Raw genomic sequence first — 20,300 nt, forward strand, 5'->3', positions numbered from 1 at the left:
CAATGTTAAGAATTCATCATTGCTGTGTTGGATCCGCTTTGGACTGGACTCTCGCGACTGTGTTGGATCCATTATGGATTGAACTTTCACAGTATCATGTTAGACCCGCTCCACATCCATTGCTTTCCTCCTCTCCAAGGTTCTCATAGTCATCATTGTCACCGACGTCCCACTGGGTGTGAGTTTTCTTTGCCCTTATGTGGGCCTACCAAGGATGTCGTGGTGGTTTGTGCAGCCCTTTGAGACACTAGTGATTTAGGGCTATATAAGTAAACATTGATTGATATATAAACTATCAGACTGCGTGGACGGTAATAGTGGCTTTCAGTAGGTCTTTCACAGCCACATTCACACACTAGGGACCATTTAGTGTTGCCAATCAACCTATCCCCAGGTGCATGTCTTTGGAGGTGGGAGGGGCCTATCCCCAGGTGCATGTCTTTGGAGGTGGGAGGGGCCTATCCCCAGGTGCATGTCTTTGGAAGTGGGAGGGGCCTATCCCCAGGTGCATGTCTTTGGAGGTGGGAGGGGCCTATCCCCAGGTGCATGTCTTTGGAGGTGGGAGGGGCCTATCCCCAGGTGCATGTCTTTGGAGGTGGGAGGGGCCTATCCCCAGGTGCATGTCTTTGGAAGTGGGAGGGGCCTATCCCCAGGTGCATGTCTTTGGAGGTGGGAGGGGCCTATCCCCAGGTGCATGTCTTTGGAGGTGGGAGGGGCCTATCCCCAGGTGCATGTCTTTGGAGGTGGGAGGGGCCTATCCCCAGGTGCATGTCTTTGGAAGTGGGAGGGGCCTATCCCCAGGTGCATGTCTTTGGAAGTGGGAGGAAGCTGGAGTACCCGGAGGGAACCCACGCATTCACGGGGAGAACATGCAAACTCCACACAGAAAGATCCCGAGCCCGGGATTGAACCCCAGACTACTCAGGACCTTGGTATTGTGAGGCAAACGCACTAACCCCTCTGCCACCGTGACCTATATTGAGTAAAACATGTTTGAAACTAAAATATCAACTGTTGCAAAGCTGTGTCATCAACACAAGTATAAAACTGCTTTTTCAAAGTAATAATTTCTTATTTCAAGCATGAAATAAAAAAATCATGACTTTGACACAATTGTGTCTCATAATTGAAACAGATGACAGCCAAGTGGACTTTGCTGTTTTATTTTCAATGAAACAATAGAAAAGATGTACTCTTATAGTAGTACAGTTAACTGACTGTTAATATTTAAACATTTGACATTTATTTTGAACAGAAATAGTTCATGCACATTCAGGTAAAATCTTCAAAATTACAATAAAAAAAGAGGGCCGGGCTGTAAATATATTTATTTATATATATATATATATATATATATATATATATATATATATATATATATATATATATACATACATACATACATATATATATATATATATATTATATAAGCAGCTCGTAGACCCAGAGAGAACAAGAGGTTGCCTTGTTGCCTTTCCATTAAGAAAAATAAACTAGTTTTTAGTATAAGTTTGCTGGTTTCAAGAAATGTAATGCCGAGCGCATATCATTTTGTCAAGATAATGGCACTAGCATTTACTTAATTTAAGAATATTTTTCAACATACTGAGAAAAAAAGGTCTCATATTCGTTTTTCTATCAATAAAAGTGCACTTGTTATTAGTGAGAATATACTTATTTGAAGGTATTTTGGGTTTCATTGAGGTTAGCTAATTTGACTTGCTTTGGAAAGTCTTGACAAGCCAAATTTTCTTGTTCTATTGGTAGATAATTTTGCTTAGTTCAAGTAAAATACACCTCATTTTTGTATTTTTTTCCCTTCTTTTTTAACACTGACTTTTTGCAGTGAACACGTGTACAATTCAATAATTGTATTGTAACTGTAGTGACAACAACATCAATCAATGTTTACTTGTATAGCCCTAAATCACGAGTGTCTCAAAGGGCTGCACAAGCCACAACAACATAATTATATTCATAGAAAAACAATACACACTGTCTTATTGAGGCTGACCTTATTGTGAAATCCCAAAAAGAGGACACATATGTGTGACGAGGCCTGGACTAAGTGAAAATTTGCCAATGATACTTGACCTTGTTTTATAAATAATATATTCCTTCAAATAAAGCATTTTTCCTCCTCTGTTAACAGCAGTGTCGGCGCTAGGAATTTTCAAAATGAATGGACCCCATCAAGTCATAAAAATGGGGTCCCACTTAATTTTAGCATTTTGAAAACAAATGATAAACGTATCCATTGTCCTGTTATATCTCACATATACTGTGTTTTGGAAAAAGGTTGTCATAAACGTTACTTAATTCATTAAAAGAAATAATATAAAAGAAAGACAAATGTGTATGCTTATGTAAATGTATTCAGTTGGTTCATTCGCTTTCTTCTTTCACTTTCTTTCCTTCATGGATCTAAACTTTGCCGCTGCTGGTAGTTTTTTCTATGTTTTTATTTAATAAGTTGTAGGTGTATTTATTTCACTATAAAAGTGTAAAAAGTTGTTTGCTTTGGTCATGAAATGATGATAATGGTGTGCCAGGGCATACATACATTTTATATTTAACGCTTAAATCTCTGAATCTACATCAACTTCAGATCAATCTATTATTTCCCAATGTTTTAGTTTTTTTTTTTTATGTTGTTTTTTTGTTTGTTTGTTTTTTGCCCCTTTTTGTCAAACAAAACTGTTTTTTTATGGCAAACACAAAAAATATGCAAACTCTTCCACTAAAATGTTTTCCAAAGTGGAATATCTGATGTGATGTAATCGGGGTTGAAGTGTGTGTGGGGGGGTTAGGAGATAGCGGGGGGGTATATATTGTAGCATCCCGGAAGAGTCAGTGTTGCAAGGGGTTCTGGGTATTTTTTCTGTTGTGTTTATGTGCGGATGTTCTTCCGAAATTTGTTTGTCATTCTTGTTTGGTGTGGGTTCACAGTGTGGCGCATATTTGTAACAGTGTTAAAGTCGTTTATACGGCCACCCTCAGTGTGACCTGTTTTACTTGTTCAACAGCCTTGATTGACAATCTAATCATTACCTCGCTCTCTCGCTGTATGCCTCTCCCTCACCAATGTTGTTGCGTGCGCGCACCTTCTCAATTTGTCTTGGTTTTAACCCTTCTTAATCCTGTACATACATTGGAAATACACGTAGCCTTGATAGAAAACGCCGGACATTTGAGGCATTTCAGAAACCCCGCCCGGACAGTCCCGTAAAAGAGGACATGTCCGGGGAAAAGAGGGCGTATGGTCAGTCTAGTCTTATCTAAGTTGAAGTTCATTTTGGGGAGACTGTCACTGACTTTCTAAGTGTTTTTTTCTGTACTTTTTAAAGTCATATGCTCTGATTTACCAGGCAATTCTGTTTGTACTTTATGTTTCTTTGTGACATCCACAGTACACTGCAAACATTCAGTGTTCAAAAACAAGAAAAGAAGAAAATAGAGGTATTTTATTTGAACTAAGCAAAATTATTTGCCAATAGAACAAGAAAATTTGGCTTGTCAAGACTTTCCAAAACAAGTAAAATTAGCTCATCTCAATGAACCCAAAAACACCTTAAAATAAGTATTTTCTCACTAATAACAAGTGTACTACTGTTTGAGTACGTATCGTTTCATTGAAAATAAAACAGCAAAGTCCATTGGGCTGCCATCTGTTTTAATCTGAGACACAGTTGTGTCAAAGTCATGATTTTTTTTCATGCTTGAAATAAGAATGTATTACTTTAAAAAAGTAGTTTTTTTACTTGTGAGTGTTAATGACACAGCTGTACAACAGACTCAATATCGGTCATGAAATCTCAGCAATTAGCTGTAAAATTTTACTGAGATAATTTAGGACCAAAACACTTGGAAGAAGTAAAACACACTGACATAAAATCTGCTTAGTGAGAAGAATGATCTTATCAGACAGAAAATAAGCAAATATCACCCTTATTTGAGATATTTCATCTTACTTAGATTTCAGTTTTTGAAGTCTAGTCTATTACTATGTTGATAGATGAGTTAATTCGAACCTGTTGAACATAATTACTCTACGGAACATCGTGTTTACACTTGTACTATCTATGTCTGAAAAGGAGTATGGCGAAGCAGAGCTTATATGAACAGTAGTTCACAGATCCTTTAAATGAGGTCTCAAACTTTTTTCCACCAAATACCACCTCAGAAAACACCATAATGACCAATATTAAAATACAGTAGCATAGTAGGCCTAAGTATTCATTAAAAACAAAGCCGATGTTTTATTTGACAAATATATTTAGTTGTTTTTCCTGACTCAAATTGAAGCAGAGGTGGTAGTTTTTTTTTTTTTTTTTTAATTTACAGTAATATGCTGTAAAGAACGCCGTAAAATGTACTGTCCTTATTTTTAATTTGATGGGTAGTTTGCTGTAAAATAATTAGTCAAGCAGGTATTAATGTATTTATTTTTATTTAGAAAAAAATGTTTGGATATTTGTAATATTTGTAGCAATAATGGATACAATTAAAGATTAAAAGGCACACCATTTCAAGCAGTATACATATATATATATATATATATATGTTTTCTGTCAAAATGGAAAAAAATCCATTACATTTAGTGAGAAAATATTAAGTACTTTATTGACACATATCATTTCCAGGTGTATGCGGGCCAGATAAAATGATGTTGCAGGCCAGATCGGGCCCCGGGCCTTGAGTTTGACACCAGCAGCATAAGTGCTTGCATAAGAGAATAGATAGCTTGTGTGGTGGGGCCATTTTTACTTGAGGCACTCAGAGGATTTCGAAGTAGCCTGCCTTTAAGCGCTCTGTGTACAAAAATGTCCATTGTTGTCACCACCATGAATTATTACATTTATTACGTTTTAACGTTCATTTCTCTGCTCTGTTTCACCTGGACTCTTGACTTTCCTCCTTGCGAGATTGCTTTTTAAATTAGTGTCTGATTTTGCCTGCCATGTCTGCAACGCAAAAAAACACAACACGTTACTCTGACACGGAGGAAACTTGTTTTAAAATAAACACGACATGCTTGTAATGCTTTCTTGGGGTAACTCCTTTTAGTTGACCTTGTACCAGTCAATCTGTACCATCATGAAACTCTACACGATCCTATGCAAACTTCTAATAAATTCTTCTATCAATCGATCTTTTATAATTAGCCACAAATGGTTGGAAACGAAGATAACACTACTAGCTGTGTTCACTTACCAGAAATCAAATGTTTACAGCACAGTCTGGAGTGTTCTGTAGGAGGATAGGATAGGATAGGATAGGTCTTTGTTGTCATTGCAAAAGTACAATGAAACTTTGCTTTCAGCACAAACCCGTTCAAGATTAGACCAACAAACAGTGTACAGGGTTACAGAACAGGAACGCTGATGCGTCGTCACAAGGCACCCCGTAAAAGATGGGAAAATGGTAAACGCTGGGGAAGGATGAGTAAAAAAATACAATCGAGACTGAGCTCCTAAGGGGGCCCAGTCTGGAGTGGGAAAAAACCTCCATAGCAAAGTACATATACATATTACAACGTACATCTTGAGATATCTAGCAACAGAGGGGAGGGAGTGGGGGTCCATGGTGGCAGGCCGCAGCTCTCAGGCACTGCCCATCATTCCATCACCCTTTTGGGATTTGCGTTGAGGGCGTTGGATTGGGGGTGGGGTATGAATGTGTGTGGCGTATATTTGTTTGTGTATGAGTCCAGTGATCCCTCCGTATAATGATCTGTATGGCAGAAATCGACTTGTTACAGAGGTCAACATTATGAACCAAGTAGCGGGAAACAACTCGATTCTATCTGTTTCTTCTTCGGTAGTTGCTTCAGGTCTTTCCGGTGCACTGCTGTCGATATACCGCCTCTGTAGTGGCGCAACGCTTTAACTGCAGTTAAAATACGTAGCCACCGCAGCAGGACATCAATCGTTCGATCAACACAGCCGACCTTTACGCCGTGTTGAGCGATATCAATCACTCTGGTTGGGGTTGGCACAAAATTAGCTAGAGGTGGCCGCCACGCAATTTTGAACACAAGAAAAAGTCTGTATTTACAATTTTTGGCCACTGTATCATTACAGACAGTTTGAACACCAACACTATGTTTGGATATGGGAAAAGAAAACACTAAACTTAAATAACGAATCAAATAAAATTATTTGCACATAAAATTTAGTGGCAGTGCTGTGTATAGAGAAATTATGATCAACTCTGTTAAAGACAGTCTCCTAAATCAGTGGTTCTCAAATGGGGGTACTTGAAGGTATGCCAAGGGGTACATGAGAATTTTTAAAAATATTCTAAATATAGCAACAATTCAAAAATCCTTTATAAACATATTTATTGAATAATACTTCAACAAAATATGAATGTAAGTTCATAAACTGTAAAAATAAATACAACAATGCAATATTCAGTGTTGACAGCTAGATTTTTTTGTGGACATGTTCCATAAATATTGATGTTAAAGATTTCTTTTTTTGTGAAGAAATGTTTAGAAGTAAGTTGATGAATCCAGATGGATCTCTATTACAATCCCCAAAGAGGGCACTTTAAGTTGATGATTACTTCTATGTGGAGAAATCTGCATTTAGAATTGAATCACTTGTTTATTTTTCAACAAGTTTTTAGTTACTTTTATATATTTTTTCCAAATAGTTGAAGAAAGACCACTACAAATGAGCAATATTTTGCCCTGTTATACAATTAAATAAATCAGAAACTGATGACATAGTGCTGTATTTTACTTCTTTATCTCTTTTTTTCAACCAACAATGCTTTGTTCTGATTAGGGGGTACTTGAATGAAAAAAATGTTCACAGGGGGTACATGACTGAAAAAAGGTTGAGAATTACTGTCCTAAATGATTGGTCTAAAGCCTTCACATGACTACGGGCTACTATGTTGGACACCAACTTTGACCTGGCCACAGCTGTAGATATGCGTACACTGCACTTCCTCATCAGACATCTCTTTTAATTGAATAGTTTTTGGCCGTGTAAACATGCCCTGTTATGCGGTATGGGGACGCTCTAATCGCCAAAAGTGTGGGATGCATTGGCATAGCATCGCAAGAAAATGATGAAAAGTAAAGATTGGCCGCTGAAGCTGGCGGGCCAATGAATAACAACAGTATTGTGTGCGAGCTAAGCAAGCATACATACACATGGAAAATGTGGTATATCTCTCTCTCAGTAGCAGTCAATTAATACACTTCTCACAAGCTAAACTAATAAACACTGCAGTAAAAACCAGCATTAGTTCAGTATTAAGTATGGTCATGATCAAATAAGGAAGCAATGCAGACTCACCACAGCAAAAGCAATTTGATTGATTGATTGATTGATACTTTTATTAGTAGATTGCACAGTACAGTACATATTCCCTACAATTGACTACTAAATGGTAACACCCCAATAAGTTTTGCAACTTGTTTAAGTCGGGGTCCACCTTAATCAATTCATGGTAGATGAAAATATTCAAAAGACCAAAGTTTCAAGCACGGACATAGTGCAGTTATTACAAACAATACATTGGAGGCAGCCACCACAGTTGACATACTTCACATAAAATTCATAAATTCTCCGTTATTGTTGGTCCAAAGTGATTGAGAATTTTGCTGAAATGTGGGTAAGACATTTTTTTTAGTTTGGTATTTTCTGACATACAGCATGTTACAGTTAAACAGCCTGCTGGTCACTAAATACTACATTACTATAGCAGCGCAGTTCATCAAATAAGGCCAAGTAATTGTCCCTAAATTATACTTTGACAAAATAAAAGCATGGTTTATGTGCTGGAGTATGTTAAGAACTATATTTTGGTTATTTTGTCAGGAAAACCACATCAGAAAGACTGCAATTGCATGCTTAAGAGCACAGTCGCACGTGTCCTTGGTGTTTAGTTGTCCATACTCTTTATACACGACTCGAGTGGAACACTTACCACGGTTTGACTACCTTCAATAATCCGATGAAGCTAAATGGACCCCCTTTTCCTGGAAATCTGAACAAAAAAAACACATCTTTTATATCCAATGTGTGTAAGATGTTATTGTCTCTCACAATATTTTAGTAGACTGTACAAAAACAACTAAATTTTACACAACAAATGTATCCATCCATTTCCTACCGCTCGTTAAGAACCACTGCAATAAAAGTGGAATGTTGTCTCAAACAATAAATGTTCTTTTGTCTCAAGAATCATGATGGAGGAAGGCAGCATGTGTTCAGTCACACTTGGAGTGGAGGGCATGACTTGCGGCTCGTGTGTCCAGTCCATAGAGCAGCGCATCGCTTCTCTTCAGGGGGTCCTACACATAAAGGTAATTAGTTTGACATTATTTTGGAATTTTCTGTTGTTTCATGGCACCATCATCAAGTTTCTCTTTGCTGACTTCTAACAATATGCTTCCTGTTTCATAACAGGACCTTTATCACATCTTGTAGTTGTTCTGTAAATCTCAACACAAATACTTGTGTTATTGTTAAAAAGCATCATTTCCCAAGTCGCTCTCATCCTAGATTTGAAACCAGGTTGTGTTTCTCTTGCGGCAAGGGATTGGCTAAATCGTGATGATGGTGGCCTGTTTGTTCATTGTGTGTTTACCCCTCAGGCTGAGATTAAATGACAAGATAATACAATTGTATGTTGAAGATTGAGCTCTGCCCTTTGTAGGACTGTGACAGCGGGTCAATATGCCGCACCCACAGGAAATGTTACTTCACAGAATTGAATGTCTGGGTCCTTTTAGGGTAATCTATATAGACGGGATATTCTTCACTGCCCCTGGTAGAAAAACAAATGACTAATCCAAGGAGGAGAAACAGAAACACTCAGTGCTAAACACCAACTGGGGTTTGCAAGGTATGGCTGAGTCAAGTGATCCTTTCAGACCAGTCACATGTTTGTACTTTGTGAGGCAAGAGAAGAACTCATCATGTTGTTAAAAGCATGTGAACCATTTTTGTCTTTTCATACTATTGCCATAATGCAGATAAGACGTGGTAGTAAATGCACAGTGATGTGTAACTTTCACTTTTCAACTTTTGCAAACAAAATGGTGAACATTTGTCAAAACATGCAACCCCCGTCTGTGTTGCTTGCACTATTTATAAATAAATCACATTGTGACGCTGTTCATAAAAAAAAGATTTGACACATTGAGATGTCAAAAATGATCATGAAATTTGGTACACACTGACAAGAATATGTGTAATATCTGGGCAGGATTGGTTGAAAAACATGGCTGGCACCAAGCAAAAATGCTTTTGCTCAGCTCATGGGGAAATATTTTTCTGCCTTCCGGTGAAATGGAATGCCTTGGAAGTTACTCTCTTTGGGCTTCATTTTGCTTAAAGAAACAAACACATGCTCTCACCCTGTTTCTTATCTTTACTGACACACAGGATAAGCTTTATACATTTTCTCTGGTTTTAGTGGTAATAGGATGTACCAGGAACCAGACAACGGTAGAGTGGACAAATGCGTGATAATTTAGCGTTTGTTTTAACTTTCTGGTTTCAAGAAATAATGTCCAAACATCTGCACAAAGGAGGGGCAGCAAGGTGGGCAAAAATATGCGTGTAGAATAAGTGAGCATCTTCAGAGAATGTGTTTCTCTCCAGTGCTGGTACTGCAACTTTTTGTAGAATAGATTGTTAATTTCATTTCGTTTTCAATTATTTCATTTATTCATATATTTTAATTCATTAAAAAAAATATAAGTAAAACAATCAACATAACATTATAGCAATGAATGATTAAACTTGAGCAGATTGTTAAAAACGTATAATATCTGCTCCCTATTCTCATAAATAAAGCAATTGGACTTTCAATGTTGGAGACTTCAAAGCCATATTTTCATTTTACAACATTTAAACCAATAATAAAGACATCATTTTATTCAGTTATATCTTTTCATCATCATGATTTGTACGTTTAATACAGAAGTAGATTTACATTGTTTAATTCCACCATCAATTTTGTTCCATAAACTAACACCTTTGACTGAACTGCTTTGTCACTGTTCTAATACTAAATTTATTACATATCTCAGTTTATTTTGGATTATAATTGCTTTCAATTTTTACAAATCTGTTTTGATTGTTGTTTGGTACAATTGTGTGCTTTTGTACATGATTTTTAGTACATAACACTCTACCAGTTCATGTAATTTCAATAATATTGGGTTTGTGAGTTCCCTGTATGCATTTCAAGTAATGATTCTTCCGTCTCTTTTATGAAGAAGGAAGATTGGGATTAGATAAGTTTTATAGGCAGTACCCCTCACTTCAATACAATATGTTGGATATGGAACAATCAGTGAGTTATATTAAATATACAATGCTTTTGAATTTAATCTTATATTCTAGTAGACAACATGCACAATTAAATAACCTGGCAAGACCTTGCCCTTAAAAGGGGAGGCTCCAAACATCATTGAGTTAAAGATGGGCCATTTTCTGTCATTTGAAACAATTCCTTGCGGTCTACAAAACATGTAATGGTGTGCTTTGGTCCAACTTTTGCATAGTATTTGTCTAACAGACCCTGTGATGAGGTGGCGACTTGTCCAGGGTGTACCCCGCCTTCCGCCCGGTTGTAGCTGAGATAGGCGCCAGCGACCCCAAAAGGGAATAAGCGGTAGAAAATGGATGGATGGATGTTTAACAGACCATCTTTAAGCCGCTTTGTGACTGTCTTTTCAGAATGCACCATTTAGTTGGTGGGCTTATTTACATGCTTCCAGGACAGGCCCCCTTCAACTGTCTTCTCCCTGCCTGCTATACTGTACTTTTTAGTGCTTCAAGTCTCCTGACAGATGTAAGTTAGAACTATATGCTACTTTGTATTAGAAAAGGCAACAGCTGAGGATTTTAGCATACATGTGCTTATACGAGCCAGTCTGTCCAACAACAAGAGGATAGAATAAATGAAGGAACTTATTGACTTCAACTGTGGACTATTACTGAATACAAATGGCAGACTCTTGTAAAGCTCAAACAGTATATGGAAATTTCCCCTGACTTGACTAAGCCAAAATACATCACCAAAGTCTCAAATATCCAAATAGATTGTTTGAAGCAAAGTTTGGAGGAAGGCAAGATTGTTTTCTAAATACCTCCCTAATGCTTCCATGGTTTGAATTTAAATTTTCGGGACTTATGGTTTGATTGATTGATTGATACTTTTATTAGTAGATTGCACAGTACAGTACATATTCCGTACAATTGACCACTAAATGGTAACACCCCAATAAGTTTTTCAACTTCTTTAAGTCGGGGTCCACGTTAATCAATTCATGGTAATCCGAAATACACAAAAACGCGTCCAAACAGATAAGACAAGTTGATTTTGTATAATAGGACACTTTTAGCTAAGTACTATAGAACTGTTAAAATGATAAAAAGAAGAAAACACTCAGTTTTAACTTCAGTGACAAGGGTGTGATGTAAAGATCTATGTCATGGATGCCATCATATATCTCATTTGTATGTCTGTGTAAGAAGACGTCAACCACTGACACTGAGGTCAGACTACTTTATTTTCCATGTTTATTGTTATTCTCATTGTGGTCCCTTCTTCTGGAATAAGTCAAATCAAACTTTATTTATACAGCACTTTTCATACCCAGGCAAATGGATAACACAAACAAGTTTCACAAACAAACACACACAGTGCTATTGACAATAACAAAACAAAATATGGCTTGAGGATTTGTGGAAAAACGCCATCTTTGACACGTCAACACTGGAAAATGACTAAAATAATGCCATCCTAAAAAATAGTATGAAAGACATGATAAAATGGTAAAAATGATATATAAACAAGTGTCCCATTTGTGAGGCACACTACATTTGTGGCAATGGTTTAAATGTAGAATTTTATATGAAACTTGAGATGCAAATGAATTACAGTTGTGAATTATGAATTGTATAAACTCAGGCGTAATCAACTAAACTATTTGGAAAGAAGCTGAGAATATATACTTACTGTAGATGCAGTGATATCTGAACTATATTTTTATTTATTGAATAGCCTGTTTGACTGGTTGCTTTTGCTTATGTTGTAGGTGTCTTTAGAGCAGAAGAATGCCACAGTGATGTTCAAAGACCACCAACAGAGCGCAACATCCCTGTTGGAGGCCATTGATGACATGGGGTTTGAATCAAGTTTACCCGCGTCCAGCACAGTCACATCTGTCTCCACTGACAACCACCTGATTCCCACATCAGGTTTGGCACCTCTTGCCCTACAGGAGGCTTTGGAAAAGCTGTCTCATACCCAGGGAGTACTAGATGTCCGGGAGAGCCCGAGTGAAGAGGGTCTCGTCGTCACGTTTGTCTCATCTTTAACGTCCGTTCAGCAGCTCACCGAAGTTGCCATGGGCTTATCGCTATCAGAGACCAACACCCTTGGCAGCCCCATCCAAAAAGACCCGCCGGTGTCGCCATCTCGCAGCACGGCGAGCAGTGCAGCGCTGCTGAAGATGAGCGTTCAAGGCATGACCTGTCACTCCTGCACAACCACTATTGAGGGGAAGATTGGGAAACTAAAAGGGATTGAAAAGATTAAAGGTGATGATTTTGACCCATTCAATGTAAAATATTTAAAGTCTTTAGGCCTTAGTAACACAGCACATTTATTAGAATTATGTGGACTGGTCACAATGTTCTGTCCACCCACACAATCTAGTCCATTACAAACGTATTTAGGGATTGACACTGTCAGAGAGTTATGATTTATCGTGGTTGAACCGCTTCGTACTCTAAACTGTGTTTTTATGATTTAGGTTTCTAGCTTCATAGGAGAATCTAATTGTTGACACAGGTGTTGGTATGATGCAGTTACGTAGTACTGCAAACTACAGTCATTATAATAGACATACTGTATTGCTAAAAAATACTTCTCTGACAGGTTCATCCAAACCAAACTTTTATCTGTTTGAACGCAGTTATTGTATCGTCAAACTTTGTGCTTTTTTCCCTTCAGTCACTTTGGAGTCTCAGGAAGCTGCGATTGTTTACCTGCCTTTCCTCATCAGTGTTCAAACCATCATTGACCAGATTTCTCTGGCTGGGTTTAAGGCTTGTGTCAAGAACAAACCCCGCCCACTGCAACTGTCTCTCAGTGAAATTGAACGTTTAGTTGACACGCAAAATCCCAGTGCTTCTTCACCATCAGAAACTTCAGAGGCGACCGAAATCTTCGTTGACACTGTGCCTATCACACTCCGAGTGAAAGGCATGCACTGTCGATCTTGTGTGGTGAATATCCAAGACAACATCGCCACGCTGCCTGGTGTATCCTCTGTGGAAGTGTCTCTTGAGGAGGAGAAGGCCTCCATCTGCTATGACCCCCTAAAAGTCACAGTGGCTCAGCTGCGGCAGGCAATTGAAGCCCTGCCTCCTGGAACTTTCAAGACTCTACCCTGGGACTCTTCTGGGCTGCTCAGCTCTTCAACTGCCTCGCCTCCGCCTGCTTTGTCATCGTCCCCTCGGGCGTTTGGAGTATCCCGGGCCAAACCCGCTGCATCCCAGCCTTGTTTTAGCCAGCCTCTGGCCTCCATAGTGAATATACACATTGAGGGCATGACATGCAATTCCTGTGTCCAGTCCATCGAAGGCATGATGTCTCAGAGGAACGGTGTGGTGTCAGCTCAGGTCTCTCTGCCTGACCACCAGGGCATCTTTGAGTATGACCCCCTCCTGACCACATCAGAAGAGCTAAGGAATGCCATTGAAGACATGGGCTTTGATGCCTTCTTACCTGGTGAGAGAATATCAATTGTATCAAAATAATAGCATTTTGTATCTACTACTGTTTTCTTTCTGCTTTGATTTGATGTCCACAGCAACCAATTCTCTGCTACCCGCGTCAGGTCCCACTGCCTCTAATTCTTCCAGTGTCGCCCCTATTAAAGATAAGAAGCTCGACATTGACCTCCTTAAAGATACGCCTCTAGAAAGGCGAACGGACAAGAGAGACAACTATTCTAAGTGTTTCATCCAGATTGGAGGAATGACTTGTGCATCCTGTGTTGCAAACATTGAACGAAACCTAAAAAATGAACCGGGTTAGTTTGCATTTTGTTAGGAATATGTTTTAGTTCGACAATTGGAGTCACTAAATAGAAAATGTTCAACATGTGCAGGTATTTACTCCGTTCTGGTAGCGCTAATGGCCAGTAAGGCTGAGGTGCGCTATAACCCCGAAACAATCGACCCCATGAAGATCGCAGAATGTGTCAAAGAGCTTGGCTTCTCTGCCTCAGTCATGGAGAACTATGAAGGTTCAGATGGAAACCTGGAACTAGTGGTGAGTCAAAAGCTGAAAAACAGAATGATAAACTTTTTAAAAAAGCATTTAGGGAGAAAATGCTTGTGTATGAAGTTGAAGTGTAACTTGGTTGCCACCTTTTGTCCCTTGATTCTTCCTCCTCACTTCTTTTCAGGTCAGAGGAATGACATGTGCCTCTTGTGTCCACAAAATCGAGTCCAACCTTATGAAAGAAAATGGGATTATATATGCCTCTGTCGCTCTAGCAACTAACAAAGCACACATTAAGTATGACTCTGAAGTAATAGGACCACGAGACATCGTCAAACAGATTGGGGTATTACACACTTCCCTGCTTCCCGTTAAACAATTTGTATACTCATTGTTATCAATTTGTTCGTAGAAAACTACAGAATATTTAAGATACATCTAGAAATTGACTAATATTTTTTTGAAATTGTCTCTCATGTTTGTAGAACATGGGTTTTGAAGCATCTTTGGTGAAGAGAGACCGCACCGCCAGCCACTTGGACCACAGCAAAGAGATACGACAGTGAGAAGCATTGTGATTTTAATTTTACAACATTGAGTGTGGGGACATGGTGTGTGGAAATGCAAAAAGAACAACAAACTTCTGTTTTTGCCCTACACATTTGTTTTACTGAATATCTCATTACACATGTGTATAAATTGCAATAGTAGCTTGATAACCAATGTATTTATATTATGTATTTTAAGCCAAAAATGTCCTGTCCGAGCTGCTACCTTATCGTGGGAGAGGAGTTTGCGTGTCCCAATGATCCTAGGAGCTATGTTGTCCGGGGACTTCTGTGGCCCCTGGAAGGGTCTCCCAAGACAAACAGGTCCTAAGTAAGAGAGACGACAAAGAGCAGCTTGAAGACCTCCTATGGAAAGAATAAATCAAGGACCTAGATTTCCCTTGCCCAGAACCCGGTTACCGCATTTACCTCTAGAGCCAGCCCCAGAGGTGGGGCTCGATGCCCAAATAGATAACGTGGGTGCCCCCTCCAATGGGCTTGCCACTTATGGGAGGGGGCATAGAGGTCGGGTGCTGTGTGAGCTGGGAGGAAGCCAAAAGCTGGGCCTTGGGGGTCCGATCCTCAGCTACAGAAGCTAGCTCTTGAGACGTGGAACTTCACCTTGCTGGGGGGGAAGGAGCCTGAGCCAGGTGGAGAAGTTATGGATAGATCTAGTCCGACTTACTTCGACGCACAGCAAGGGCTCTGGAACCAGTTCTCTTCAGATGGGCTGGACTCTCTTCCACTCTGGCGTTGCAAGCAGTAAGAGGTGATGGGGTGGGGTAGCAATTCTTGTTGCCCTCCCGCTCAGAGCCTGTAAGTTGGAGTTTACCCCGGTTGACGAGAGGGGTAGCTTCCTTCCGGTGGGGGCACGGGTCCTGGCTGTTGTTTGTGCTTACGCACCAAACAGCAGCTGAGGGTACCCACCCTTTTTGGATTCCCCACGAGGGAATACTGAAGAGTGCTCCCTTAGGTGATTCCCTTGTTCTGCTGAGTGACTTCAATGCTCACATTGACAACAGTGAAACCTGTAGAGGCATAATTGGGAGGAACGGCCGCCTGGATTTGAATTCAAGTAGTGTTTTGTGATTGACCTTTTGGTTTTTGTCCTGGTCGTGGAACTGTGGACCAGTTCTATATTCTCGGCAGGGTACTTGAGGGTGCATGGGAGTTTGTCCAACCAGTCTTCCTGTGCTTTGTGGACTTGGAGAAGGCCTTTGACCGTGCCCCTCAGAAAGTCTTGTAGGGAGTACTCAGAGTATGGGGTGTCGGAAGGTCTGATTGTGGCGGTCTGCTCCCTGTATGATCAGTGTCAGAGCTTGGTCCTCATTGCTGGCAGTAAGTCTGATCCGTTTCCAGTAAGGTTTGGACTCTGCCAAGGCTGACCTTTGCCAAGGGTTCTGTTTATAACTTTTATGAACAGAATTTCTAGGTGCAGTCAGGGTGTTGAGGGTATCTGGTTTGGTGACTGTAGGATTAGGTCTCTGCTTCTTGCAGATGATGTGGTCCTGATGGTTTCATCCGGCCCAAATCTTCAGAATTCACTTGATCGGTTCATAGCAGAGTGTGACGCGACTTGGCTGAGAATCAGCACCTCCTAGTCTGAGTTCATGGTTTCGGGTGCAGAGCCATCTCCAGTTTGAGGAGGAGATCTTTCCCCAATTGGAGAAGTTCAAGTACCTCAGAGTCTTGTTCACGAGTGAGGGAAGAGTGGATGGCGAGATTGACAGGCGGATCGGTTCGGACTCTGCATCGATCCGTCATAGTGAAGAAAGAGCTAAGCTGAACGGCAACGCTCTCAATTTACCGGTCGATCTACGTTCCTATCCTCACCAATGGTCATGAGCTTTGGGTTATGACCAAAAGGACAAGATCACCGGTACAAATAGCTGAAATGAGTTTCGTTCGTCGGGTGGCGGGCTCTTCTTAGAGATAGGGTGAGAAGCTCTGTCATTTGAGAGGAACTCAAAGTAAAGCCGCTGCTCCTCCACATCGGGAAGACCCAGAAGAGGTGGTTCGGGCTTCTGCTCAGTATGCCCCCCGGACGACTCCCTGAGGAGGTGTTCAGGTTACATCCTTATTGTACAGTGTCAGCTCATTGATTGCCATAATGTTTTATATTCACGTCAGTTTTGAAATAGAGACCAGAGAAGATTGAGATTATCTACAGTAATTACAGCTTTAAATCGAGTAGATGTCCATAACAATTATTTAGTTATCCCCTTTTTAATTAATACTCAACACAGTCTAATAATTAGGGGGAAGGATTAAATAAGCTTTGCTTCTTCCATCACCTTTTCAAACATGTAAAGAGAAATAAAAAATATGTGATGTATCATGTTGAAGCTGCATACATGTACGAAATAAACTTCAACCAACTACTTTCAGTTTAAAGAAAAGTTCAACCCAAATCTCTGCTCTCTGAGGTGGAGGAAATCGTTCCTGGTGAGCCTGATTTTCTGCGTGCCAGTGATGGGTATGATGATGTACATGATCATCATGGACCACCAGATGAGCGTTTCACACCAACACAATGCCACAGCCGAGGACATTAACCTCTTCCACTCCACTATGTTCCTGGAGAGACAGTTGCTTCCAGGCCTCTCTGTCATGAATCTACTGTCTTTCCTCTTCTGTGTGCCTGTGCAGGTCAGTCCTTTGATTAACTGCATGCCCAACAGCACATGACACCTGTGTGGGTGTGGTTCAGTGACGTGAGACGTTTCTTATGATAACTTCTCCTCTCTTCAGTTTATCGGCGGCCGCTACTTCTACATTCAAGCCTACAAAGCAGTAAAACACAGATCTGCCAACATGGATGTACTTATAGTCCTGGCAACATCCATAGCCTTCATGTACTCCTTCATAATACTTATAGTGGCAATGGTGGAGAAAGCAAAAATCAACCCCATCACCTTCTTTGACACACCGCCTATGCTTTTTGTCTTCATCTCCTTGGGACGCTGGTTGGAACAGATAGCCAAGGTTCAACTTACTAAGAAGACATTCAAAGTACCTTGTAATGGTCTTGGTAACAGGAATTTGGATTGTTTCCTTCCAGAGCAAAACATCCGAGGCTCTGTCCAAGCTGATGTCTCTACAAGCCACTGAGGCCACAGTGGTTACACTCGGCAGCGACTCATCCATCCTAAGGTACACCCTGTGCGTTTGGAATGCCACTTGATAAGTTAAGCATGTTTCTCCGTATTGAAGTCCACATTATGTTTTAAAACATATCTTGCTACTATAGTGAGGAGCAGGTGGACGTTGAGCTGGTGCAGAGGGGAGATGTGGTAAAAGTAGTTCCTGGAGGAAAGTTTCCCGTCGATGGCCGAGTTATTGAGGGTCATTCCATGGCGGACGAATCTCTGATCACAGGTTGGTCATACTATAAAAGACCCAGTTTTCCTAATTTAATTTGTAGCTTACAACTAAATAGTTGTGAGTGTGAAAGTTAGTACTGTTTCTGAACAGCTGTTGCTTTGGAATTTCAGGTGAGGCAATGCCTGTGACTAAGAAGCCTGAGAGTTTAGTGATCGCGGGCTCCATTAACCAGAACGGCTCCCTACTGGTCAGTGCTACACATGTCGGCATGGACACCACGCTGTCACAGATTGTCAAACTAGTTGAAGAGGCTCAAACTTCAAAGGTACATCATGCTTTCTTGCATGTGGTTAGAGTGTTTCATCCTCAATGCATGTTTTTTAGGCTCCCATCCAGCAGTATGCAGATAAGATCAGTGGCTACTTTGTACCCTTCATTGTTGGGGTGTCGGTCCTCACCTTGATATCCTGGATTGTAATTGGGTTCCTGGATTTCCCTCTCGTGGAAAAATACTTTCCAGTGAGTGTTCTTTTAAATGACCAAATGTCCTCAGTGACTTACTCTGTGGTTATAGTTATTAGAATACATGTTATATTGTAACAACTGCCTATGAAAGTTGTCATTCATCCAGGTCGTTGTCATCTTAGGGCGTTCAATCGTTCGCAACTGGACTGCTTGGTTTGTCTTGGAAGACATTTCGCCGGTCATCCGAAAAGGCTTCATCAGTTTGTTTTCATAGACTTGGATTGGTCAGATCTAGTCCAAAGGTTGGTGCCAAAACCCCAAATATTTATACTTCAAAAACCAACTTGCATGGGCAAGGATGGTTTTGCCCTAATGTAGTGAGAAAAGCATCTGTTTTAATGCAAAGTCTAAAAGATTGGACACCTTACACCCACAAAAGCAATCTGGTGTATGCTATCCAGTGTAATGCACTGATTCATATATTGGGGAAACACAACAACCACTAAGCCGACACGTGGCACAGCATAGACAACCAATCTATTAAGGCCAAGACTCAGCTGTCCACTTGCACCTTAGGGAGAAACAGCACTCTTTTGAAAACAAAAATGTAAAGATTCTGGACAGGAAGGACAGATGGTACAAAAGAGGAGTCAGGCAAGCCATGCATCTCGAGGGAAATTTACACTTCAATGTCTGTTGTTTGCTTTGACAGTTAGGATTGCTCTTTTGCATTTAAAAAGTGGGTTTTCCCACTAGATAGGGTGAAAAAATCCTTGCCCAGGCACACCCTCCTGGTTTTTGAAGAATAAATATTTGAGGTTTTGGCACCAACCATTTGACTAGATCTTACCAATCTAAGTCTATGAGCACAAATTGATGAAGTCCACTCGGATGAGCGATGAAACGTCTTCCAAGACAATCCAAGCAGTCCAGTTGCCAACGATTGAACGCCCTGAGATGTAACACGTGTTATTTATTTGTGGATAAAAATGATAAAGAAATGTGATTGAAATATTATTAAACTGCATTTGCCTTAGCACTAAGACACTATATACTATGCAGTTGAGCAAATAAACACACATGGCCACATTTTGTTTCCTCATAAAAAGTTTTTGTTTGTATATTTATTAAATCATTGACACAAACCTATCATTGATGAATTTAAACTTCTTATATTGTTTCATCTTCTGCTCTGTAGTGAATTTTTGTTTAGCATTTCCCATTAGTAAATATAAAAATGTTTGCAGTTCACAAAAACAGCCACACTATTCCTTGCAGGGTTACGACAAGAGCATCTCCAGGGCAGAGGCGGTGATTCGCTTTGCCTTCCAAGCCTCCATTACCGTGTTATGCATCGCCTGCCCGTGTTCCCTTGGCCTCGCCACCCCGACAGCTGTAATGGTGGGCACTGGGGTTGGAGCTCAGAATGGCATCTTGATAAAAGGAGGAGAACCTCTGGAGATGGCACATAAGGTGTGTTCATAACAATACTTTGATGCATGTGTTTTGATGACCCCTCCAGTACTTTGAAAAAGTATTAGGACATTTCTAGCTTAGTTGAAATGAGTATTATCTTCCTGGGAGTCATTTTGAATACAAACAATAAATATTCAAAGAGTAATGAGATTTACATACAAAACTGATTTCCATGCAGTCTACAGAGTGGTGGTCCATAGGACAAGGAAGTAG

General features: G+C 40.2%; 1 protein-coding gene and 1 long non-coding RNA gene across 2 annotated transcripts in view; one reads left to right on the forward strand and one right to left on the reverse strand.

Moving 5' to 3' along the window:
• The window catches only part of atp7a (ATPase copper transporting alpha), a 31,483-nt gene that overhangs the window by 1,748 nt on the left and 9,435 nt on the right, over positions 1–20,300 (forward strand). The window contains exons 2-15 of the mRNA XM_061899721.1: positions 8,203–8,326; positions 12,077–12,581; positions 12,997–13,776; positions 13,859–14,080; positions 14,159–14,322; positions 14,459–14,620; positions 14,760–14,836; positions 17,249–17,471; positions 17,574–17,807; positions 17,884–17,975; positions 18,073–18,200; positions 18,317–18,471; positions 18,531–18,665; positions 19,890–20,084. Of these exons, the coding sequence (XP_061755705.1) occupies positions 8,207–8,326; positions 12,077–12,581; positions 12,997–13,776; positions 13,859–14,080; positions 14,159–14,322; positions 14,459–14,620; positions 14,760–14,836; positions 17,249–17,471; positions 17,574–17,807; positions 17,884–17,975; positions 18,073–18,200; positions 18,317–18,471; positions 18,531–18,665; positions 19,890–20,084 (3,192 nt within the window). The 5' untranslated portion in view covers positions 8,203–8,206. The remainder of the gene's footprint in view (positions 1–8,202; positions 8,327–12,076; positions 12,582–12,996; positions 13,777–13,858; positions 14,081–14,158; positions 14,323–14,458; positions 14,621–14,759; positions 14,837–17,248; positions 17,472–17,573; positions 17,808–17,883; positions 17,976–18,072; positions 18,201–18,316; positions 18,472–18,530; positions 18,666–19,889; positions 20,085–20,300) is intronic.
• LOC133552308 (uncharacterized) lies at positions 4,643–5,322 on the reverse strand. Its single transcript, XR_009806647.1, has 3 exons — positions 5,215–5,322; positions 4,898–4,964; positions 4,643–4,811 (listed from the first exon to the last, which is right to left on the reverse strand). It is a non-coding gene; the product is annotated as an uncharacterized LOC133552308 (long non-coding RNA).

This window comes from Nerophis ophidion, linkage group LG05 (genome assembly GCF_033978795.1).
Source record: "Nerophis ophidion isolate RoL-2023_Sa linkage group LG05, RoL_Noph_v1.0, whole genome shotgun sequence".
Lineage (NCBI taxonomy): Eukaryota > Metazoa > Chordata > Actinopteri > Syngnathiformes > Syngnathidae > Nerophis > Nerophis ophidion.